This window comes from Lacerta agilis, chromosome 1, assembly GCF_009819535.1.
Source record: "Lacerta agilis isolate rLacAgi1 chromosome 1, rLacAgi1.pri, whole genome shotgun sequence".
In the NCBI taxonomy this organism is placed as follows: Eukaryota; Metazoa; Chordata; class Lepidosauria; order Squamata; family Lacertidae; genus Lacerta; species Lacerta agilis.
In genome coordinates this window covers 2,942,485-2,962,182 of record NC_046312.1, presented here as the reverse complement: position 1 = coordinate 2,962,182, position 19,698 = coordinate 2,942,485, and the positions used below count along the sequence as shown (strand labels likewise).

General features: G+C 43.1%; 1 protein-coding gene across 3 annotated transcripts; it reads left to right on the top strand.

Moving 5' to 3' along the window:
• The first annotated feature begins 1,414 nt into the window (after positions 1-1,414).
• Positions 1,415-17,679, top strand: POLE2 (DNA polymerase epsilon 2, accessory subunit). 3 transcript variants are annotated; one of them, XM_033158847.1, is made up of 19 exons: positions 1,415-1,516; positions 3,459-3,559; positions 3,914-3,989; positions 4,952-5,029; positions 5,875-5,968; positions 6,573-6,647; positions 7,260-7,343; positions 7,561-7,617; positions 7,966-8,014; positions 9,000-9,072; positions 9,650-9,822; positions 9,952-10,041; positions 10,662-10,716; positions 11,173-11,232; positions 11,332-11,409; positions 11,613-11,721; positions 13,057-13,233; positions 14,149-14,216; positions 17,522-17,679. In XM_033158847.1, exons 1-19 carry the CDS (start codon positions 1,449-1,451, stop codon positions 17,538-17,540), a joined length of 1,584 nt encoding a protein of 527 aa, XP_033014738.1. In that variant the 5' UTR covers positions 1,415-1,448; the 3' UTR covers positions 17,541-17,679. The 3 variants fall into 3 exon arrangements, with proteins under 3 accessions (XP_033014738.1, XP_033014824.1, XP_033014891.1); XM_033158933.1 differs by lacking the exon at positions 13,057-13,233; XM_033159000.1 differs by lacking the exons at positions 1,415-1,516; positions 3,914-3,989 and having other exon boundaries at positions 3,523-3,559.
• Positions 17,680-19,698: the final 2,019 nt, after the last annotated feature.

The following is a 19,698-nucleotide window of genomic DNA, read 5'->3' as shown; positions in this document are numbered from 1 at the left end:
AAATGAATTTCAATAGGGACAAATGTCAGGTTCTGCACTTAGGCAGGAAGAACCAGGTGCACAAATAAAGGATGGGGAATACCTAGCTAGTAGTACATGTGAAAAGGATCTGGGGGTCTTAGTGTGGATCCCAAGCTTAACATGAGTCCACAGTGTGATGCAGCTGCAAAAACAAACAAACCCAATGCTATTCTAGGCTGCATCAACAGAAGTTTAGTGTCCAGATCAAGGGAAGTCATAGTCCCACTCTATTCTGCCTTAGACCACACCTGGAATACTGTGTCCAATTCTGGGCACCACAATTTGAAAACGATGTTGACAAGCTGGAGGAGGGCAGCTTGTTTAGCGTATACGTAAATCCGGAACTGGGTATGCGTACCAGAGGAGGGCGACCAAGATGATCAAGGGTCTGGAAACCAAGCCTTGGGAGCAGTGTTTTTTTCTGGGGGGGGGGGGGGATGCAGCGGTACGCATACCCAGTTCCGGATTTACGTATACACTAAACAAGCTAAAGCTTAGGGCCCCACTCTCAAGATACATAGCATAGGAAGATACCTAAAACCGAGCCAGGCCATTGTTCTGTCTAGTTCAGTATTGTCTACAGGGGTCAGGAAACTTTTTCAGTTGGACTATATATTTTTTTTGGGGGGGGGGAGATGAACGAATTCCTGTGCCCCACAAATATGCATTTTAAATAAAAGGGCACATTCTACTTATTTGAAAACACGCTGATTCCCATACTGCCCGTGGGCCAGATTGAGAAGACAATTGGGCTGAATCCGGCTGCTGGCTTAAATTTGCCTACCCATGGCACATTGATTGTGTTGTAAGAAAAATCTGCTAGCTTGGGGCATTCCTAGCCCAGCCTGAAGATGCTATTATGGTTTGTTCTGCCCCTGAGCTTTGCCCCTTCCCCTGTACTCTTTCCATGCAATCACATTCCCTTTTCAATAATATCTACCGGTAGTTACAGGTAGGCAGCTGTGTTGGTCTGCCATAGTCAAAACAAAATAAAAGAAATCCTTCCAGTAGCACCTTAGAGACCAACTAAGTTTGTTCTTTGTGCATGCACACGAAAGCTCATACCAAGAACAAACTTAGTTGGTCTCTAAGGTGCTACTGGAAGGATTTTTTAAAATTTCCTTTTCAATATATAGTCATATTTACTTGAAGCAATTCTAAATCATTAAAAAAAACCCCTCTATAATAAATGCAGATCTTGGAGATGCATATGCTTTTTGCACAGGGTGATGCTCACTTCCCTTTTATTTTTATTATTTATATTTAATTATTTCAGATGATGACGACACGTCTGTCCCGTCCAGCCTAGCAAAGCACCCGCCGGCGAGTGGGGAGCCGAGGCGGGCCTTCCCTCCTCCCGAAGGGGCCGGGCTGCTGGGCGGGACGAGGAGGCGGCGGCCTCGGCGTTGGCGGGAAAGCTGCTCAAGATGGCTGCGGAGAAGCTGAGGGGCAAAGTGGGCGCCGCCTTCAAGATGCACGGCTTGCTGCTCCGCGCGTGAGTAGCCGGAGGCGGCAAAGAAAAGGGGACCCTCACTGAGAGAAACACCCTCGGGGGTTGGGAAGCAAGACTCTGCCCCCCCCCCAACCCACGTCCCTTGCAGGAAGGGGTGCGTGCACACGTGTACGTGTGAACGCAGCCCCAGGCACACGCGGGCGCCGTGGCTCATCAGGTGGCCGCCCCGCTCAACTGACAAAGGGGGTGTGAAAAGAATGGATCGCCCTTTTTCGCCATATCCTGATGACTTGGGGGTCTCTCCTGGTGTGAAATGGAGAGGTGACGCCGAAAACTCTGACCAGCTCTAACCCTTGGCAATGCTGCCTGATGGGGCTGCCGCTGTAGTCCTACAAGAAGAAAAAATAATAATTAAAATAAAAAAATATTGTCCAGTAGCACCTTATGTAGACCAACTAAGTTTGTTCTGGTATAAGCTTTCTGAAGAAGTGTGCGTGCACACGAAAGCTTATACCAGAGCAAACTTAGTTGGTCTGTAACAGGCACAGGCAAACTCCGGCCCTCCAGGTGTTTGGGACTACAATTCCCATCATACCTGACCACTGGTCCTGTTAGCAAAGGATGATGGGAATTGTAGTCCGAAACATCTGGAGGGCCAGAGTTTGCCTGTGTATAAGGTGCTACTGGACAATTTTTTCGACTGCGCCAGACCCAACACAGCTACCTCCTGAACCTAACATCTGTAAGGGCCACCACGATCGTGGGGAATTCAGTGCTGCAAGATGTGAGAAAGGTTTCTATGTACAGTCCTAGGTTAGAAAGCTTTCAGAAAAAAAAAGAGCTAGGCAAATTCAGGAAAGAGGAGAGAGGTCCCCCGATGACTCCTTGGCAAAGCAGCTGAATGAAGTCTCTGAAAGAAGTCTCGCTCCAAATCAGGTCACCAGGGCACAGGCTCCCGCAAAGCCCTTCCTTGGACACCCGCAGGCAGTGCCAGATTTACGTACAAGCTAAGCAAGCTATAGCTTAGGGCCCCACTCTCTTGGGGCCCCCAAAAAATTTTAAAGGAAAAAACAAACCTGGATGTACATTTCCAAAATATAAAATATAAAAAACAAAACCTACAATTATTATTTCATGTTATAGCAAGTTTCTAGAGACAAGATTATGAGTTTTTGTAAATTGTGTTTCAATCTAAAGGAACTTTTGTTATTGCCAAATGCCAATGTGTTTGCATTATTAAGTTTGTTAGGAATAAAAAATCACTTTAACTTAGAGCTTAATAATTATTTCACTATTAATAGACTTAATTGTATTTCACTATTAATATACTTCTAAATTGTATTTCAGTTCAACAATTCCTTTGATAAAATACATATTTTGTTATGTGCAAATGGCTTTAGATACTGCTATTAGGTCCATAAGTGACCATATAGCATATATTCAACACAAAAAGCAGCGGCAATTTGTTGACAAAGGACAGCTGGACATATAAAGGGCCCCATTACCTTCAGTAGCTTGGGGCCTCATCAAACCTAAATCTGGCCCTGCCCACAGGTCCCCTCCCTCTGCTGAAATTAGGCTCCAAAGTAGCAATATATAGTCGTACCTCGGTTCCCGAATGCCTTAGTGCTCGTGCATTTTGGTTCCCGAATGCTGCAAACCCGGAAGTGAGTGTTCCGGTTTACAATTTCGGAAGCCAAATGTCCGACGCAACTCCTGCAGCTTCCAGTTGAGTGCAGGAAGCTCCTGCAGCCAATCAGAAGCTGCGCCTTGGTTTTCGAACGTTTTCGGAAGTCGAATGGACTTTCGAAATGGATTACGTTTGAGAACCAAGGTATGATTGTATTTTAGTCGGCAAACTAATGATTCAATAGGGGCAGTTCTCGTGGTGAGGTTTACGTCCGTCTGTATGCCATCATGTGCTTTATTAGGATCGTTCCAATCACATCTTGACTAATTTTGTTCTCCTTTATTCTTTAATCAGAGAAGCTACCAAGTATCTCACAGAAGCTCTTCAGACAGTTAATGAAGTGGAGCTTGAAGATATGATAGAAAGTATAATTGACGCTGTTGAAAAGCAGCCTTGTAAGTAGAGTTTTGGTGATCTTAAATGCTTTGAAGAGAAAAGAAAGTTGGATTCTTAAGAGTTTTGTGGCATCCTTGTGTGGCTGTGGTGCTCATGATATCAAGTGTGTTAAGGTTCCACGGATGTAATAATTGGCACAATAGATGGCAGGGGCAGAACTTTGGGTCAGAAGGCTGGATGCACAACCAGCAAATAGAGCATTATGTTAGCTGTTAGCTTCTCACTGCTAATAAGATTGGAATTCTATTATGATTTCTCTTGAAGCAAAGGTATTTTAAAATGCTTTGTAAAATACTTCTGTAGCCAGCAGATACGTAGGTTACCGTTTTAATCTTTTGAATTGTTCTCCTCAGTGTCATGTAATATGATTGAAAGGGCCATGGTGGAAGTAGCAGTCCAGGAGTGCAGCCAGTCCTTAGATGAGACCATGTAAGTCGGCATCAATTCACATAGAGGAGTAAACAAACCGCTGGGAACATTTCTGCAATCAAATTCAGTTTAATTGCCATTTGTAGCCCTCCCTGCTGGTATTTCAGATTTAAAACTCATTAACGCTAGCCCCTTCTCTAGACTGAGGGATTGTACCGGTAATCTTGTTCTTTCTTTGGTGATCACTAGTAGCCAAGTAAGATTGTCTTCCATAAACACAGTTTTCACAGTGAGTCCATAAGTGACTGTGGAGGCCAATTCTGGATCCACATGTCCTTCATCATTGGGGACGTTGGTTTCCAGACGGGAGTTGATCACGGTGTGGATTTGCCAAACGTGCCTTCCTCTTAGCATGTTTCTCCCTTGCGTCCTGAGTTCGAGTGTCTTCAAAGCCCATGACACCTTTGGTAATGGCTGTTCTCACAGGCCAGTGTTTCCCAATTGTTGGTGTTTATACTACATATTTAAAGATTTGCCTTGAGACAGTCTTTAAACCTCTTTTGTTGACCTCCAGCATTACGCTTTCCATTTTTAAGTTCGGAATAGAGTAGTTGCTTTGGATGACGAGAATCAGGCATCCACACAACATGAGCAGTCCAACAAAGTTGATGTTGAAAAATCATTGCTTCGACACTGGTGAAGGGACCAGAGGCCATGATCTTAGTTTTTTGATGTTGAGCTTCAGACCATATTTTGCGCTCTCCTCTTTCACCCTCATTAAAAGGTTCTTTAATTCCTCCTCACTTTCTGCCATCAAGGTTGTGTCATCAGCATATCTGAGGTTGTTGATATTTCTTCTGGCAATCTTAATTCCGTCTTGGGATTCATCCAGTCCAGCCTTTTGCATGATGAATTCTGCATATAAGTTAAATAAGCAAATTGTTTTTAAAGTGATTTTTTTCTCTTTAAAATGCATGCATATGTATGTGCCTTACAGTGCATTTCTTTGTTTTAACCCCCAGGGAACATATTTTCAACATCATTGGAGCATTTGATATCCCCAGATACGTTTACAATTCTGAAAGAAAGAAGTTTCTCCCGTAAGTTCCTGCTTTGCAGTTTCGGAAGAGCTTGCACCCCAACAATTGTTTCCCCATTTCCTCAGACCAGGTTTGACCTATAATATGCAAAGGATTCCTAGTTCCCTATTTTAGCACAGAGGCGCAGGTCCATTCTATGTCCAGGGCAGCTGTCTACCAGCTCCACCTGGTACGCAGGCTGAGACCCTACCTGCCCGCAGAGTGTCTCGCCAGAGCGGTGCATGCTCTGGTTATCTCCTGCTTGGACTACAGCTCTCCGTGGGGCTACCTTTGAAGGTGACCTGGAAACTACAATTAATCCAGAATGTGGCAGCTAGACTGGTAACTGCCGGGACCATTTATTTCCGGTCCTAAAGGATCTTCATTGGCTCCCAGTGTGTTTCTGAGCACAATTCAAAGTGTTGCTGCTGATCTTTAAAGCCCTAAACGGGCTCTGCCCAGTATACCTAAAGAAGCGTCTCCACCCCCATCATTCAGCCCGGACACTGAGATCCAGCTCCAAGGTCTTCTGCTGGTTCCCTCACTGCGAGAAGCGAAGTTACAGGGAACCAGGCAGAGGGCCTTCTCAGTAGTGGTGTCCTCCCTGTGGAACACCCTTCAGATGTTAAGGAGATAAAGAACTATACAACTTTTAGAAGACATCTGAAGGCAGCCCTGTATCAGGAAGTTTTTAATGTCTGATACTTTATTATGTTTTATATATTGTGTAAGCCGCTCAGAGCAGCCGGGGAAGCCAGATGGGCGGGGTATGATGATGATGATGATGATTATTATTATGCGTGCACACTTTTTTGTGCTCACTTAAAATCCACCTTTACACAAGTCTCTGTAAAAATTGATTTCAGCTTCTCCATGACCGGCCATTCTGCTCCAAATTTATTCGGCTCTGCCAGGGATAAAGCAGAACTGTTTCGTGAGCGCTACATCATCCTGCAGCAGGTGAGATAATGCGGGGAAATACTCCATCAGATACATATTAAGGCCATAAGAACATGACAAGAGCGCTGCTGAATCGGACCCAAGGACCCATGTAGCCCAGCATCCTGTGCCCACAGTGGTCACTCAGATGCTTCCAATGCCCACAGAAGGACTTGAGGGCAGTATCCTTTCTGTGCTGTTTGCCCTCCAGCAACTGATATTGCAAGGTATGCTACCGCTGGACCAGGAGGTTCCACTTAGCTGCCATGGCTGACAGCTGCTGACACTGTCCTCCTCCTTCACGAATTTGGCTTATTCCCATTTTAAAACTACCTGTAATAGTGGCTGCCACCACATGCTGTGGCAGCAAATTCCATGAGTTACTTGTACGTTAAGCAAGCAGCTGCAGTTTCCTTCCAAATAATTAACTTTGTAGCTGTGGAACATCGTTTCGTTTTACCACCAAGCTTCTAAAGCACATATCCCAACCATAGTAGGCTAGGACCGGGGTTAATGTGGGATAATAGCTTGAGGGCATCATTGTACGGGGGGGTGGGGGGAATGTTTTAACCATAAATGCATGGTGCTTTCCCTTTCTGCCTGGCTTGTATTTCCCACTGTGCAGAGAACGCATAGGCACGAACTGTTCACACCATCTGCTATTGGCGCACCTGCAGAGGAAAGCAGAAGTAAATTCCAGGTAAAATTTAAAATGTTTTCATTTACCTACTTACTTAGGTAAAGGGACCCGTGACCATTAGCTCCAGATGCGGACGACTCTGGGGTTGCGGCGCTCATCTCGCTTTACTGGCCGAGGGAGCCGGCGTACAGCTTCCGGGTCATGTGGCCAGCATGACTAAGCTGCTTCTGGCGAAACCAGAGCAGCGCACGGAAACGCCGTTTACCTTCCCGCTGGAGCGGTACCTATTTATCTACTTGCACTTTGACGTGCTTTCGAACTGCTAGGTTGGCAGGAGCAGGGACCGAGCAATGGGAGCTTTCCCCGTCATGGGGATTCGAACCACCGACCTTCTGATCGGCCAGCCCTAAGGCTCTGTGGTTTAACCCACAGCGCCACCTGCGTCCCACTTACTTACTTACTTATTTAAATATTTACAGACTTTATATCCTGTACCTTCAACACAAAGCCCTTTTGGAGGCTTTGGACATGAGTTTCCCAAACAGCAGCTCCCATTTTTCCTGAGAGCAAACTAAGGAGTCTTTAAAAGTAGCTCTAAGGGCCATGTAGCTAATTATTGAATCTGGGAAACGCAGGCCTTAACTAATTTAATTTATTTGTCTCTGATTCTAGCTGAAAACTATAGACACTCTCTTGGGGAACTCAGCTAAAGTTAAGGAAGTTATTGTTCTGGGGATGATAACCCAGCTGAAAGAGGTAAGCCGTGCTGCATCAGCGACTCTTTAAATGACACTGCTGTTCAGTGTTCTGGTGGCGATGCACATGATTTGTGTTAAAATGTGACTGGGGGAATGGTCCAAAATATTCAACTAATATAAGCATACGTGTAGTTCTTTTACAGTGGCATGACCTCACGGGGAGTGTTTTGAAGCTGAGTGGCTTGGCCCTAATTACTTTTATCCGTATTTTTAAGGGAAAGTTTTTCTTGGAAGATCCAACAGGAGTTGTCCAGCTGGACATTAGTAAAGCAATATCCTTTTACGTGCATCCTAAGTAAGAAAAGGGACTGAACACAGATAAACTCCTATTTCCCCTTTCGCATTTCTTTGTGGACTTTCTACTTGTTTCAACCCCCCCCCCCCCAGTTCTTTTTTCCTACCCTGTAGTTTAATCATTGTGAATCTGTTTTAACCAACACATGGAAAAATTTAGACTGTTGGCTTCCATGTGGAGAAATGAAGGTGCGAAGAATATTCGCATCCTTGCCTAAAGTCTGTGTTTTGAGCCACAGCTGTTTATTTGCTTTGATTAGAATAATTAGAATCATTTCTGTAGTGCTGCCTCCGTAGCAAAAACATCTTCCTTAACTGTTTTGTACCAGTTCCACAGTGGCTTATACACAGAGTCATGTTTTGTTTTAACAGAAGGTAAGCCAGATCATTTTTTTCTTCTCAAGGTTGACTCTTCTCAGTAAGGTCAGACTTGTTCAGCTGATATAACTACTGGCTCTGTTTGCATGATAAATCCAGGGATCTGAATGAATAAGGGTGCGTGGAGAGAAGAGAATTGTAACAGAGGACACTGCCTAGGTGTTGGTCTAAGGCTATGAACAGAACCTATTCTTATAGAAGTTGTGTACACAATCCATATACTCCAGCAGAGTACTGATTGCATCAACAACTTATGTGTTGTTGTTGTTGTTGTTGTTGTTGTTGTTATTATTATTAATTAGATTTTTTAAACCTGCCCTTCATCATAAGATCCTAGGGTGTGTTATAACAATTTAAAAATGCAGTATTAAAAACAATTAAAATGGATTATAATCCAGAGAATAGAGTGGGTCTTGGGTGTCAAAGGCACCTAGACTGGTGACTGGGAGCTGCCTCCGGGACCATATAATACCGGTACTAAAAGATCTGCAAATTTCCTATTTAAATAGATGGTAAAATCAAAGTGCTCTAAATAAATAAATAAATACACTAGCTGTTCTTAAACATCCAGGAAAACAAATGTTTTTAATCTGGCGCTGCAGTGATTGTAAGCAGACCTCTAGGTGGGCCTCCTTGAGTAAGGCATTCCTCTAACCGGGTTATTCCTCCATGCTTCCAACTTGCTTCTTCTTGTGTGGGAATTTTCCTCTGTCCCATATGGAAAAAACCAAAGTCACTCGCTAAAAGGTACTTGGGGATCAGCTCCTTTATTGCATTTATGAGTCAGTAGGAGATTAGCTTGTGGTTTTTCTGTTTGTGTTTACACATTTGAGAGCCTGGGAGAAAAATCATGTAAAATATGTTAAGTGAGCCTGGCATCTTCGGTGGAGGGTGTGGTAGCAATGGGAGTGATAGGATTAAAGCATACCATGAGTTTTTTTTGAATTTGGAAAAAAAAACTCATGTTAATCTTATTTCCTAGGCTGGTATGAAGATGAAATATTTCATGTCAATGCATTTGGCTTCCCCCCTACAGAGCCTTCTACAACGACCAGGTAAAAAACTATAAATTTTCATTCTGCTCCACTATTCTGAAGGAAACTCTTAGCTGTAAGAGTATACAGTTTATTTAATCTCTTGAGGAACTGGTGTTTGGATGGATTTTGTAATGTGGATTACAGTGGACGCTCGGGTTGTGAATGCGATCCGTGCGGGAGGCTCTTTGGCAACCTGCAGCGTTCGCAACCCACACCGCTGCATGACGCAATTTGGCGCTTCTGCGCATGCGCAAAGTGTGATTCGGTGCTTCTGCGCATGCGCGAGCACCAAAATCCAGAAGTAAACCATTCCGGTATTTCTGGGTTTGGTGCGTTCGTATCCTGCAGCGAGCGCAACCCGCAGCGAACACAACCTGAGGTATGACTATTATCAACAAAAATTTGCATTTCAGAAACCTTATGCAGGTGAGGGACCTAGTGAGCTGGGTTGGGGAGTCAGTGATCAATGCTGGAAGCTACAGACCCTCATTTAAAGCCATACTCCTTGCAAGCAACAAGTGACAAACTGAGGACATGATCTGGGAGAGGAGCGAGCTTAAACGGAGCCTTTTGGCATTTGCTGTTCATGCTGTAGGGCGTATTATGGAAACACAAACTTCTTTGGAGGGCCTTCTTCGACCTCTGTGAAATCTTCTGCGAAACTGAAACAGCTGGAAGAAGAAAATGAGGACGCCATGTTTGTGTTCCTTTCGGACGTTTGGCTGGACCAAGCAGAAGTTTTGGAGAAGCTGCGCATTATGTTTTCAGGTAGCTCTGTTGACCCATATTTGTCAACCGCTTAAAGGTTTCGGTTGAAATGTGAAGCACTATGTAAAAGTAAAAAAGATACGTGCTAACAAACCAAAAGTCAGTAACGTTCCTTGTTCCTCTAACCAGGTTACTCCTCCATGCCTCCAACTTGCTTCTTCTTCTGTGGGAACTTTTCCTCTGCCCCATATGGAAAAAACCAAATTCAGTCGCTAAAAGGTATGTTGGAGTCAGCTGCTTTATTGCATATTGTGGATAGTTTGTGGTTTTTTTCTGTTTGTGTGTTATTTAAACATTTGAGAGACAGTTCTGTAGAGGAATCTATGGTGGGAACTAATTTAAATAATAATAATAATAATAATAATAATAATAATAATAATAATAATAATAATAATAATATAATATTTATATCCCACCCACCCCGGCCAAGACCGGGCTCAGGGCGGCTAACACTGAATATAAAATACAGTAAAAACATTTTAAAAACAAACAAACAGTTGATTAAAATATAGGTTAAAGAAGAGAAGAAGAGTTTGGATTTGATATCCCGCTTTATCACTACCCGAAGGAGTTTCGAAGCAGCTAAAATTCTCCTTTCCCTTCCTCCCCCACAATAAAAATACTGCCTTAGTGATCTTTGCATTGTGAGAAATTGCTTCCACAAAGCCATTTACAATATAACCAACTGGTTTTGTTACTTAAGGTGGGGAAGAGGTGTTCTGCGTAACTGTTGTTCAGCTGTCGATGTAAGATGTATATTGGTTACCTGTGGATAAGATGAGAAGATGTAGGAATAACTATGCAGTTTCATAGGAAAGTTTTTACGGTTGTACCTCTAGGTTCACTGAAAGCCCTTGCAAATATCATATGTGAATACCCCAGTATCCATAAGAGGTATGTGCTGTGTTTTTATTTGCTTGGTGAAAAATCTTTCTGAAGAAGATGTGCTTCAGATTTATCAGTTAGAAAACATTCCACCCTGCAGAGTTTAGTCCCACTTAAAGAAAGAAAAATTGGGTCCATTCACACCATGTATTGTAGACAGAATGTTGATAACAGCTACTAAAAAGTTCATTTTCCTTTGTTCAGCCACACTTAAACATTTTGTTGTTGTTGGCATCCCGTCTGTCTTGGGAGACAATGGGGGAGGGCACCTTTGCTAGCTAGAAACTCCTAGGTAGCTACAAAATCCCCAAAAAGCCTTTCATTCACCTGTCATAACTGGAGGTTTAGGTGGCCTGCCACCCACTTCTAAAACTCTGATTGTATTTGAGTAATGTTGCCATTTACTTTTCTGATGCTTTGATTTTTACCTATCAGTTACGTTAAACATAGTGTATGTATTTATAGCAGTCGATTTGTGTTTGTTCCTGGCTCTGAAGACCCTGGCCCAGGCTCAATTTTGCCAAGGTATGCTTGTGACTTGACAATCAAGGTGATTCATTCAAACATCCAACCATGAGAATACGCACATTTATTTCTAATACATACCACACAAATTTATTTCAGACCGCCACTTCCTGAGAACATTACTGAAGAGTTCAAACAGCAGGTGCCATTTTCAGTCTTCACTACAAACCCTTGCAGGTAAATGTCCCAATTTAAAAGGGATGTTTTAAATTGAGACCTTTAATATGTGTCATACTGCACATAATACTACATATTTGTGTAGGGTTAATACTCTGGATATCCAGGGAGAAGTCTGTGTGTGTTTCTGCCTTGCTGGTGGTCTCTCCTGGATGCCTGTTTAATCACCCTGAAAAAAATAAAATTGTGCTTCTTCCTTCCAGAGTCCAGTACTGCAGTCAGGAAATAATAATCTTTAGAGAAGACCTGGTAAATAAGATGTGCCGGAACTGTGTCCGTTTTCCTAACAGCAACTTGGATATTTCTAATCACGTAAGGCAAAAAAGCATGAAACATTTGGGGATAAGCTTCTGCAGCTTAGGTCGTTACTATTATTCTAGCATGATTATTTTTAGTAATAGAATAAGAAACTGAGGAAGAGATCCATTGTAATATGATCAGGCACCTGCTTCTCATTCCTTTCCTTACCTCTGCATCTGCCCCCCCCCCCCCCCCGCTCTGAAGGGTGGGGAGTAACTTTCTGAAGCAGATTTGGAGGATATGGGGAGGGCTGGAGAGCGAAGAAGAGAAAACAACTCCTTATTTGCAAGCAGATTTCTTTGTTGTTTTTATTTATTATTCAACTCCTATACAGTGGTAACTTGGGTTAAGAACTTAATTCGTTCTGGAGGTCCATTCTTAACCTGAAATTGTTCTTAACCTGAAGCACCACTTTAGCTAATGGGGCCTCCCGCTGCTGCTGCTGCTGCGCCGCCAGAGCACAATATCTGTTCTTATCCTGGAGCAAAGTTCTTAACCTGAAGCGTTATTTCTGGGTTAGCGGAGTCTGTAATCTGAAGCGTCTGTAACCTGAAGCGTATGTAACCTGAGGTACCACTGTACTACCCTTCATCCAAGGATCACAGGGCCGTTTTAAATAAGTGGGCTGTGGAAGTGGACTGCCACATTTGGATCTCACCCAGAGAAAACTATCCAGTGGTATCTGACTACCAGCAGAGTGGACTCCCACTTGTATTCTGGGTGATATTCAACACTGTGCAAGCAGATTTCTGCTCAAACAATGAGATTTTCCCTTCTCTACTACCCCCCCCCCCGGTGTGCCCTCCCAAATCTGCAGGAGCAGGAGCAGAAGGGGAACTTTGGGTGTCCTGAAGAATGCAGTGCAGTCATACCTCGGGTTACAGCCGCTTCATAGTTGTCATTGAAAAGAGAGAGAGAGGAGCTGAAATTCCATCTTCTTTCTTCTGCATTTACTGTAGAAACTTTTAAATATACTTAGTGGAATGTGTGGATGGATTCTGATGACTACATTGGACTCCAAATGGTTCATCTTCCATACAAGAGGCTTTGCAGCTGCTCTGCTCTGGAAAAGTATCACTTCAGATGCTGTTGGTGACATGGGAATTTTGTTGGGCCACAGTAGTGACCGCACAACCCTGCAAGACTGCAGAGATCTGAATGAGTCTCAATTCTGACTTAGTTTATCAGATTTAGAACTCGAAATGAAGCATATAGTGCTATTTTAACATGTGCTAATCATCAGGAAAAGAAGATGGTTTTGTGATTTATATAGGAGTTTGAAAGACAGGTTTTTGCTTTCAAATGGAAACCAAAGTAAAGTGTGTGCCCTTGTTCTTTGCCTTGCAGTTTGTAAAGACTATTTTATCACAAGGACATCTGACTCCATTACCCCTTAATGTTAGTCCTGTCTACTGGGCCTATGACTATACATTGAGAACCTACCCTCTGCCGGATCTCATTGTCTTTGCTGACAAATATGACCCGTTCACTGTGACCAACACTGATTGCCTCTGCATAAATCCCGTAAGATCCTAGCTCTCTGTCCACCCATCCACCCTTCCCTTCCCTTCCTTTCTTCCTTCTGTAAGCATGATGAAAAACAGTCTCTAGCAAAAAAATAAAAAATGTTTAATGTGTTGTTAGTACACACTCTTAGTTGGGATTGTTCCTACTTAGGGCCGCTCCTTCTGATGGATATGTAATGCAAACATTTATGTAGTTTTTCCAGAACAAAAAAATGGCAAGTTAACTGAAAGTTATTGTACCTGAGTTTCCTTCCTTCTTTTTTATTATTATTCTTAAATTAAATGCTGCCAGGTGGTGATGACTAGTACTTATTCTTTTGCAAGCAGTGCACTGTTTTGTTCATTTGGAGCTTTAGATTCTACTTCAGTCTGGTGCTAGAACAATGTGTCTTTGAAAAGAGTGGCGTGGATCAGCCTCCTAGAGGTGTCCCCGTAAAGCTGAACAAATTGGAGATGCCTTGTGTTGTAGGGAATGCTACTGATTCATCCTTTCCAGAATCTAAATTGGGTCCTTTTGGAAAGATCCAGGCAGGAACACAATTGTCGTTTAAAAACAAAAGGCAAGTGTAGAGAGTTCCTGGGACATCCTGCGCTAGGTGAGGTGATAGCCCAGCCATGGGGCATTTCCTCCTCATCAAATCTATTTTATCAAGGTTCTATTGCCGTGGCGACAAGAACAGAGGAAGCTGGTTTTACATTGAGTCAGATTTGGTCTGTGTTGTCTATGTGTACTAGCAGTGGCTGTCTAGGTTTCAGATGGGGTATTCCCAAGCCTTTATAGAAATGCAGAGAACTGAACCTTCTGCATGCAAAGTAGATGATGCACCTCTGAGCTACAGCCATTCAGAAGTTCTTAAGAAATCCAAATGGCGGGCTTTAAAAACTGAAATCCTTTCTTACCCCCTCATTCCAGGGATCTTTCCCAAGAAGTGGGTTTTCATTCAAAGTATTCTACCCATCTAACAAAGCAGTGGAGGACAGGTAAGGTCTTGTTTTTTCATATCACATAGTAAGTGTGAGAGATATTTTGGCCCCCTGCTTTTACAATACAAATTTTCCCGTTATTTGGGCTGCCATCTGTTGTGAACTCTTTGTTTGGTGGAACAAAGAATTTGGTGTTTGACTGGGATAAAAACAAACGCTTCAATATATAAACCATGACTACAGTAAGCCCGCAACTTAGGCACATTTAATTTGTGCGTATTCAGCTTTATGTGCTTGGCAAAAAAAAAAAAAATGTAAAAAATTACCAAGTGGCCGGACGTCTGGGTAAGAAGACTTTGGCAATCCTCACCATTGAACCTAGTGTGTCTTAACTGTATGAGATTTTGGTTTTTGGTGCATTTCACAGAAATGCACCAAAGTTGTGGGCTTACTGCGCAAGTTGTGGGCTTACTGTATTCTCAAGGAAAAATCCATACCCAAGAATCTCAGCCCCATAGTGGCCAACAATGTGTCTGAATAGAAGGGTTTTAATACTATTCAAAGGAAGATTCAGACAAACCTTTCCAGGGAGGGAATTATGAAGCTTGTCTACCCTCTATATACCAAAAGGAAATGACCCAAGAATCTGCCCACTCTGCTATTTTGCTCTGCAGAACTTGTGGTTTTACAAGTGCCACGTCATGCTTGTCCTGCTTTTGTAGGCAATGAGCCAGTGTGGGGTAGTGGTTAAGAGCGGTAGACTCGTAATCTGGGGAACCGGGTTCACGTCTCCGCTCCTCTGTGGGAATATACCTTTCAGGTGCGCTCGCACCTGTGTTTATTTGTGTTTAATTATGCTTGATTTTACTGTATCCTTCCACCTGGAAGGAAAGGTAATAACAGGATCCGGCAGGCGATTTGCTGCTGGGATCCCTCCACAGGGTTTTTGTGGCTCCAAACTTTAAAGTAGTCAACGGTCAGTTAATCTGCTTCCCGCCCAAATTAGGGCAGTAACAGAGTTGTGATTGGTTTATGTATCGATTATGACGTTGGTTGTTCACTCAATAAAAAGCTGCCGCTCCCTGTTTGTGGTGTGGAGAACGCGCGGAAAAGCCCAGTGAGAAGAACGTTGCGTGGCAAGCCTAGGCAAAGCAAAAGTGAAACCATCCACGCAGGGCAGCCAAAGCCGTTATCCTCCAGACCAGTGTTTCCCAAGCTTGGGTCTCCAGCTGTTTTTGGACTACAGTTCCCATCATCCCTGACCACTGGTCTTGCTAGCTGGGGATTATGGGAGTTGTAGTCCAAAAACAGCTGGAGTCCCAAGCTTGGGAAACACTGCTCCAGACTGCAGTATTCGTAGTTTTATTTTCATTTTGCTTTTAAAACCTTTATTTGGCCGTTCAGTTTTGGCCACCTTTAGCATTACTTTCCTCTTCGGAGTTTTTGGACCAGACAGACGCTTGCAATATTCTACAACGAGGCAACCTTCATGAACTCACAGAACTCAAAAAACCCTCAGATTGCAGCCAGCGGTTCTTCTTCGTCCACGGCATGGTGTGAGCAGGCTCCGGAATTACCGGCCGCAGGCTGCCTACCCCTGCAACTGGCATCCCGTGTGAGGTCAACTTCGCCCTGCACACGGGAGGCGCCAGCAAAAGAATCCACACGCTCCTCCACATGCAGCTGCTGGGTGACCTTGGGCCAGTCACACTTCTCTGAAGTCTCTCAGCCCCACTCATCTCACATAGGGTTTGTTGTAAAGGAGAATGTGAACCGCTTTGAGACTCCTTTGGGTAGTGATAAAGCGAGACATTAAATCCAAACTCTACTTCTCCTCCTCCTCCTCCTCCTTCTAGTGTTGCACCACCCATTCTTGAGAACTTCCTGCCCATTAATATTTGGCAGGTGCCTTCAGTGAATTGTTCTCCGTGTCTGCTAAGAACTTTATTTTGGCAAGCCCTATCTAGGCATATAATTCTAGCATTTCAGTTTATCAGGAGTACGTTAGCTGTTCACCAGTTTTAAGTTTGTTTTAAACTTTCATGTCACTTTCTTTTAATATTTGTTTTCTGTTGGTGTTTTTGGTATTTTAACTGTTTTGTTGTTAAACTGCTTTGGGGGCTTTTTTTGTTCTAGTAAGTGGTAAGTACAGTCTGCTAAGTAGAAATGAATAAAGCTATGTTCCTGTTTTGGAACTCTTGCCCTTGGGTAACAACAGGCACCCCCAACCTTCGGCCCTCCAGATGTTTTGGACTACAATTCCCATCATCCCTGACCACTGGTCCTGTTAGCTAGGGATCATGGGAGTTGTAGGCCAAAACATCTGGAGGGCTGCAGGTTGGGGTTGCCTGGGTAGCAACATGAATTTGGACCTGTCTGCCTTGTGAATACATCTGTGTCGAATTCTCTGTGATGCATTTGGTTGTGCATTTTTAGTAAGAGGATTTTTCATTCACATGTTTTTATTCACAGAATGTAGGCTATAAAAGAGGAATATAAAATATAGTCTATATAAAATGTACATTCAAGATATATTAGAATTGTTGTTGTTGTTGTTTGGTCGTTTAGTCATGTCCGACTCTTTGTGACCCCATGGACCAGAGCCCGCCAGGGACTCTGGTCTTCCACTGCCTCGTGCAGAGGAATATAAAAGACTATATGCTTTTTTTTGTATCCTTACCACAAGGACAATGCTGAAAGGCAGAAGTGCCACCCTAGCACAGTTAAGGGTGGGAATTAAAAAATTTGTATTCCCCCCCCCCCTTCTTCCCACATATTTGTAACACAACCCTGAAATCTTACTCTACATAAGTGGCAGGAATTCTCTTAGGTTACATTTGTGATTTTCAGACCAAGCTATGGCTTTTAAAACATTTCCTTTATAACTAAGCTAGCAAACTTTCAGCGACCCCAGCCATCTGGAAGACAGCCAAGCTGAATTTTAAGGGAATTAAATCTGGAAGCATTAAGACTCACTGATCTGAGGCAATCTGGGTAGCCTTCCATGTGAAGTGTAAAGGGTTCCCCTTTTTGTTGTTGTATTAAACAGAACTTAATCCTCAGTGCATGGGACAAAGCATTACAGATCTGTGTGAAGTGGGCTCTTTGTGTCCCCATCAAGTGCGCTAATCTTGGATCTAGAATATTCACATAACTTTAATCAAATGTGAGGGTTTAATTCTATGTAACCATAGGAACAGAGATATCTTAGTATGGCAAACTCCTTTGAAGTTGCTAGTGCTTATTTTACAAACTTTTAAAAAGCAAGCATTAAGGCCGAAGAAAGAAGGTTAAGAAGTTAGTTTCAAGAAGCACCGATGTAGTTATGGTAACTTGATTTTTTTTTTTCCTTTCCCCCCCAGCAAACTTCAAGATATTTGAACCTCAGGAAATAACAGTAGATCAAGTATTCTGACCTTAAGATCATGGAAGCACCACTTCTGGAATCATGGATTTTATTGTATGCTGCTATTACAGATATTGAACGTCTTGTAAATAAACTTTCAAATAATGGATGGAATAGGGTTGTGGCATACTTGCGTAAGTCTTATAGCTCTACTTGAAGCAGCGATGGTGCAACGCCCCAACAACTTTTTCCTTAAGTGATTTTATTCAGACAAAAAAAAAATTGTGGCTGGATTCTGACTTGAGAAATGTGTGCCCTTTTGCCTTCTGCTGCCATAACAATTCAACTATTTCATAGAATCATAGAATTATAGAGTTGGAAGAGACCCCAAGGGCCATCCAGTCCAACCCCCTGCCAAGCAGGAAACACCATCAAAGCATTCCTGACAGATGGCTGTCAAGCCTCTGCTTAAAGACCTCCAAAGAAGGAGACTCCACCACACTCCTTGGTAGCAAATTCCATTGACGAACGGCTCTCACTGTCAGGAAGTTTGTGGATGACCTTTCTGAATTTGGGGGTGTAGAGATCTTGCAAGCCCCCTCTGCAATTATCCACCTCTCCAGCACCGGTAGAGCTTAGAAAACACAGAGGAGACTTTCAATATCTTTTTGGCAAGACAAAACTTACAATAGGCTGCCACCACTCCCAGTCCGTGAAACCTAATAGAAGTTTTGGGAGACACACTTCTACCTTTATCCAGGTTGCACGCCTTGGTCCACTTTACCGTGAAACCAACAAACAGAACACAGTATCTGGTAGGGTCCGAGAAGGTTAGGCTCTGGACTCAGCTTCCCTTATTCAAAGGCAAGTAAGACAAACAAGAAATACGTTTCAAGATTTATTGTAAAGTAAAACACTAAAAAAAAAGGGTGAAAGAGTACAATCATAAAACAATAAGGTTGTGAAATATAACAACTGATATACTCACGAAATAAGAACACAAACTAAAATCCAAAGAACTTTTTCCCTGGTCACTGCCCTCCGGCGAGAACACATGGCTGCTTTTCCAGGCAGGTTGCAAACTGCCCACAAGGCTCTAATGGTCCACCAATGGTCTAACCATTAGCATCACAAAACGCGGAATAGATATAGTAATTTACCCCACGCGGTGTTCTGCTTTTTGGCCTACCAAAAGAGTTCTTTAATTCCCTCAAACCAATGGGTAAGAGACCTAAGTCATACTTCAATAATGTCAAACAATTAACTGCAGCTGTGAGAATGTTGATTTAAAGACATCCTAAGATCCGAGTCACTCCCTAATTTCCCAGGTCTTGACATAGCAGACACCCTGAATCACAAATTGATTGCCATTACTTGATCTTTCCCGCCACACTCTGAACAATTTATGTATTCCGTAAACATTTGCCATGTTATAAAAGGAATAGGGATTGTGTTTGGCCTTTTGCTGCTCTGACCTGACATGTTAGTTTCTCAGCCAATGCTATTGACCATACTATGGTATACCAAGAATCAGTTTTCAGCCCAACACCAGTTTTCCAGCAGTGGTCAATAGAAAGGCTAAGGTGTCATCATTGGGGTAATCTTGAGCAGGTGGGATCCTAAGCCCAAGTAGTTTCAGTGCACCAGACAGTTCAATGGTTTTGTTATATATCCAGTTTATTTCTTTGAAGACAGCCCTCCAGAAAGATTTGATGAGGTCACACAACATGGAAATGTGTACCTATGGCTTGTTCACCATTTTTATATATATATAATTTATATTTTCTGTTTTAAAATTTCAAATAAGCATTTTACAGACTTTATAATGTCCAATTACTTCACTTCTCTTTCCATGGTTCATTTTACATATCCTAAGGTTAAACCACAGAGCCTAGGGCTTGCCGATCAGAAGGTTGGCGCTTCGAATCCCTGTGACGGGGTGAGCTCCCATTGCTCAGTCCCTGCTCCTGTCCACCTAGCAGTTCGAAAGCACGCCAGTGCAAGTAGATAAAGAGGTACAGCTCCGGTGGGAAGGTAAAGGGCGTTTCCGTGCGCTGCTCTGGTTCACCAGAAGTGGCTTAGTCACGCTGGCCACATGACCCGGAAGCTGTACGCCAGCTCCCTCGGCCAGTAAAGCGAGATGAGCGTCACAACACCATAGTCGGCCGCGACTGAACCTAATGGTCAGGGGTC

Coding starts and splice junctions, on each gene's coding strand:
- POLE2 (XM_033158847.1), top strand. CDS start 1,449: ATGGCTGCGGAGAAGCTGAGGGGCAAAGTGGGCGCCGCCTTCAAGATG. Junction 9,823..9,951: donor GCTGCGCATTATGTTTTCAG/GTAGCTCTGTTG, acceptor TCCTCTAACCAG/GTTACTCCTCCATGCCTCCA. Junction 10,042..10,661: donor CCAAATTCAGTCGCTAAAAG/GTATGTTGGAGT, acceptor TTGTACCTCTAG/GTTCACTGAAAGCCCTTGCA.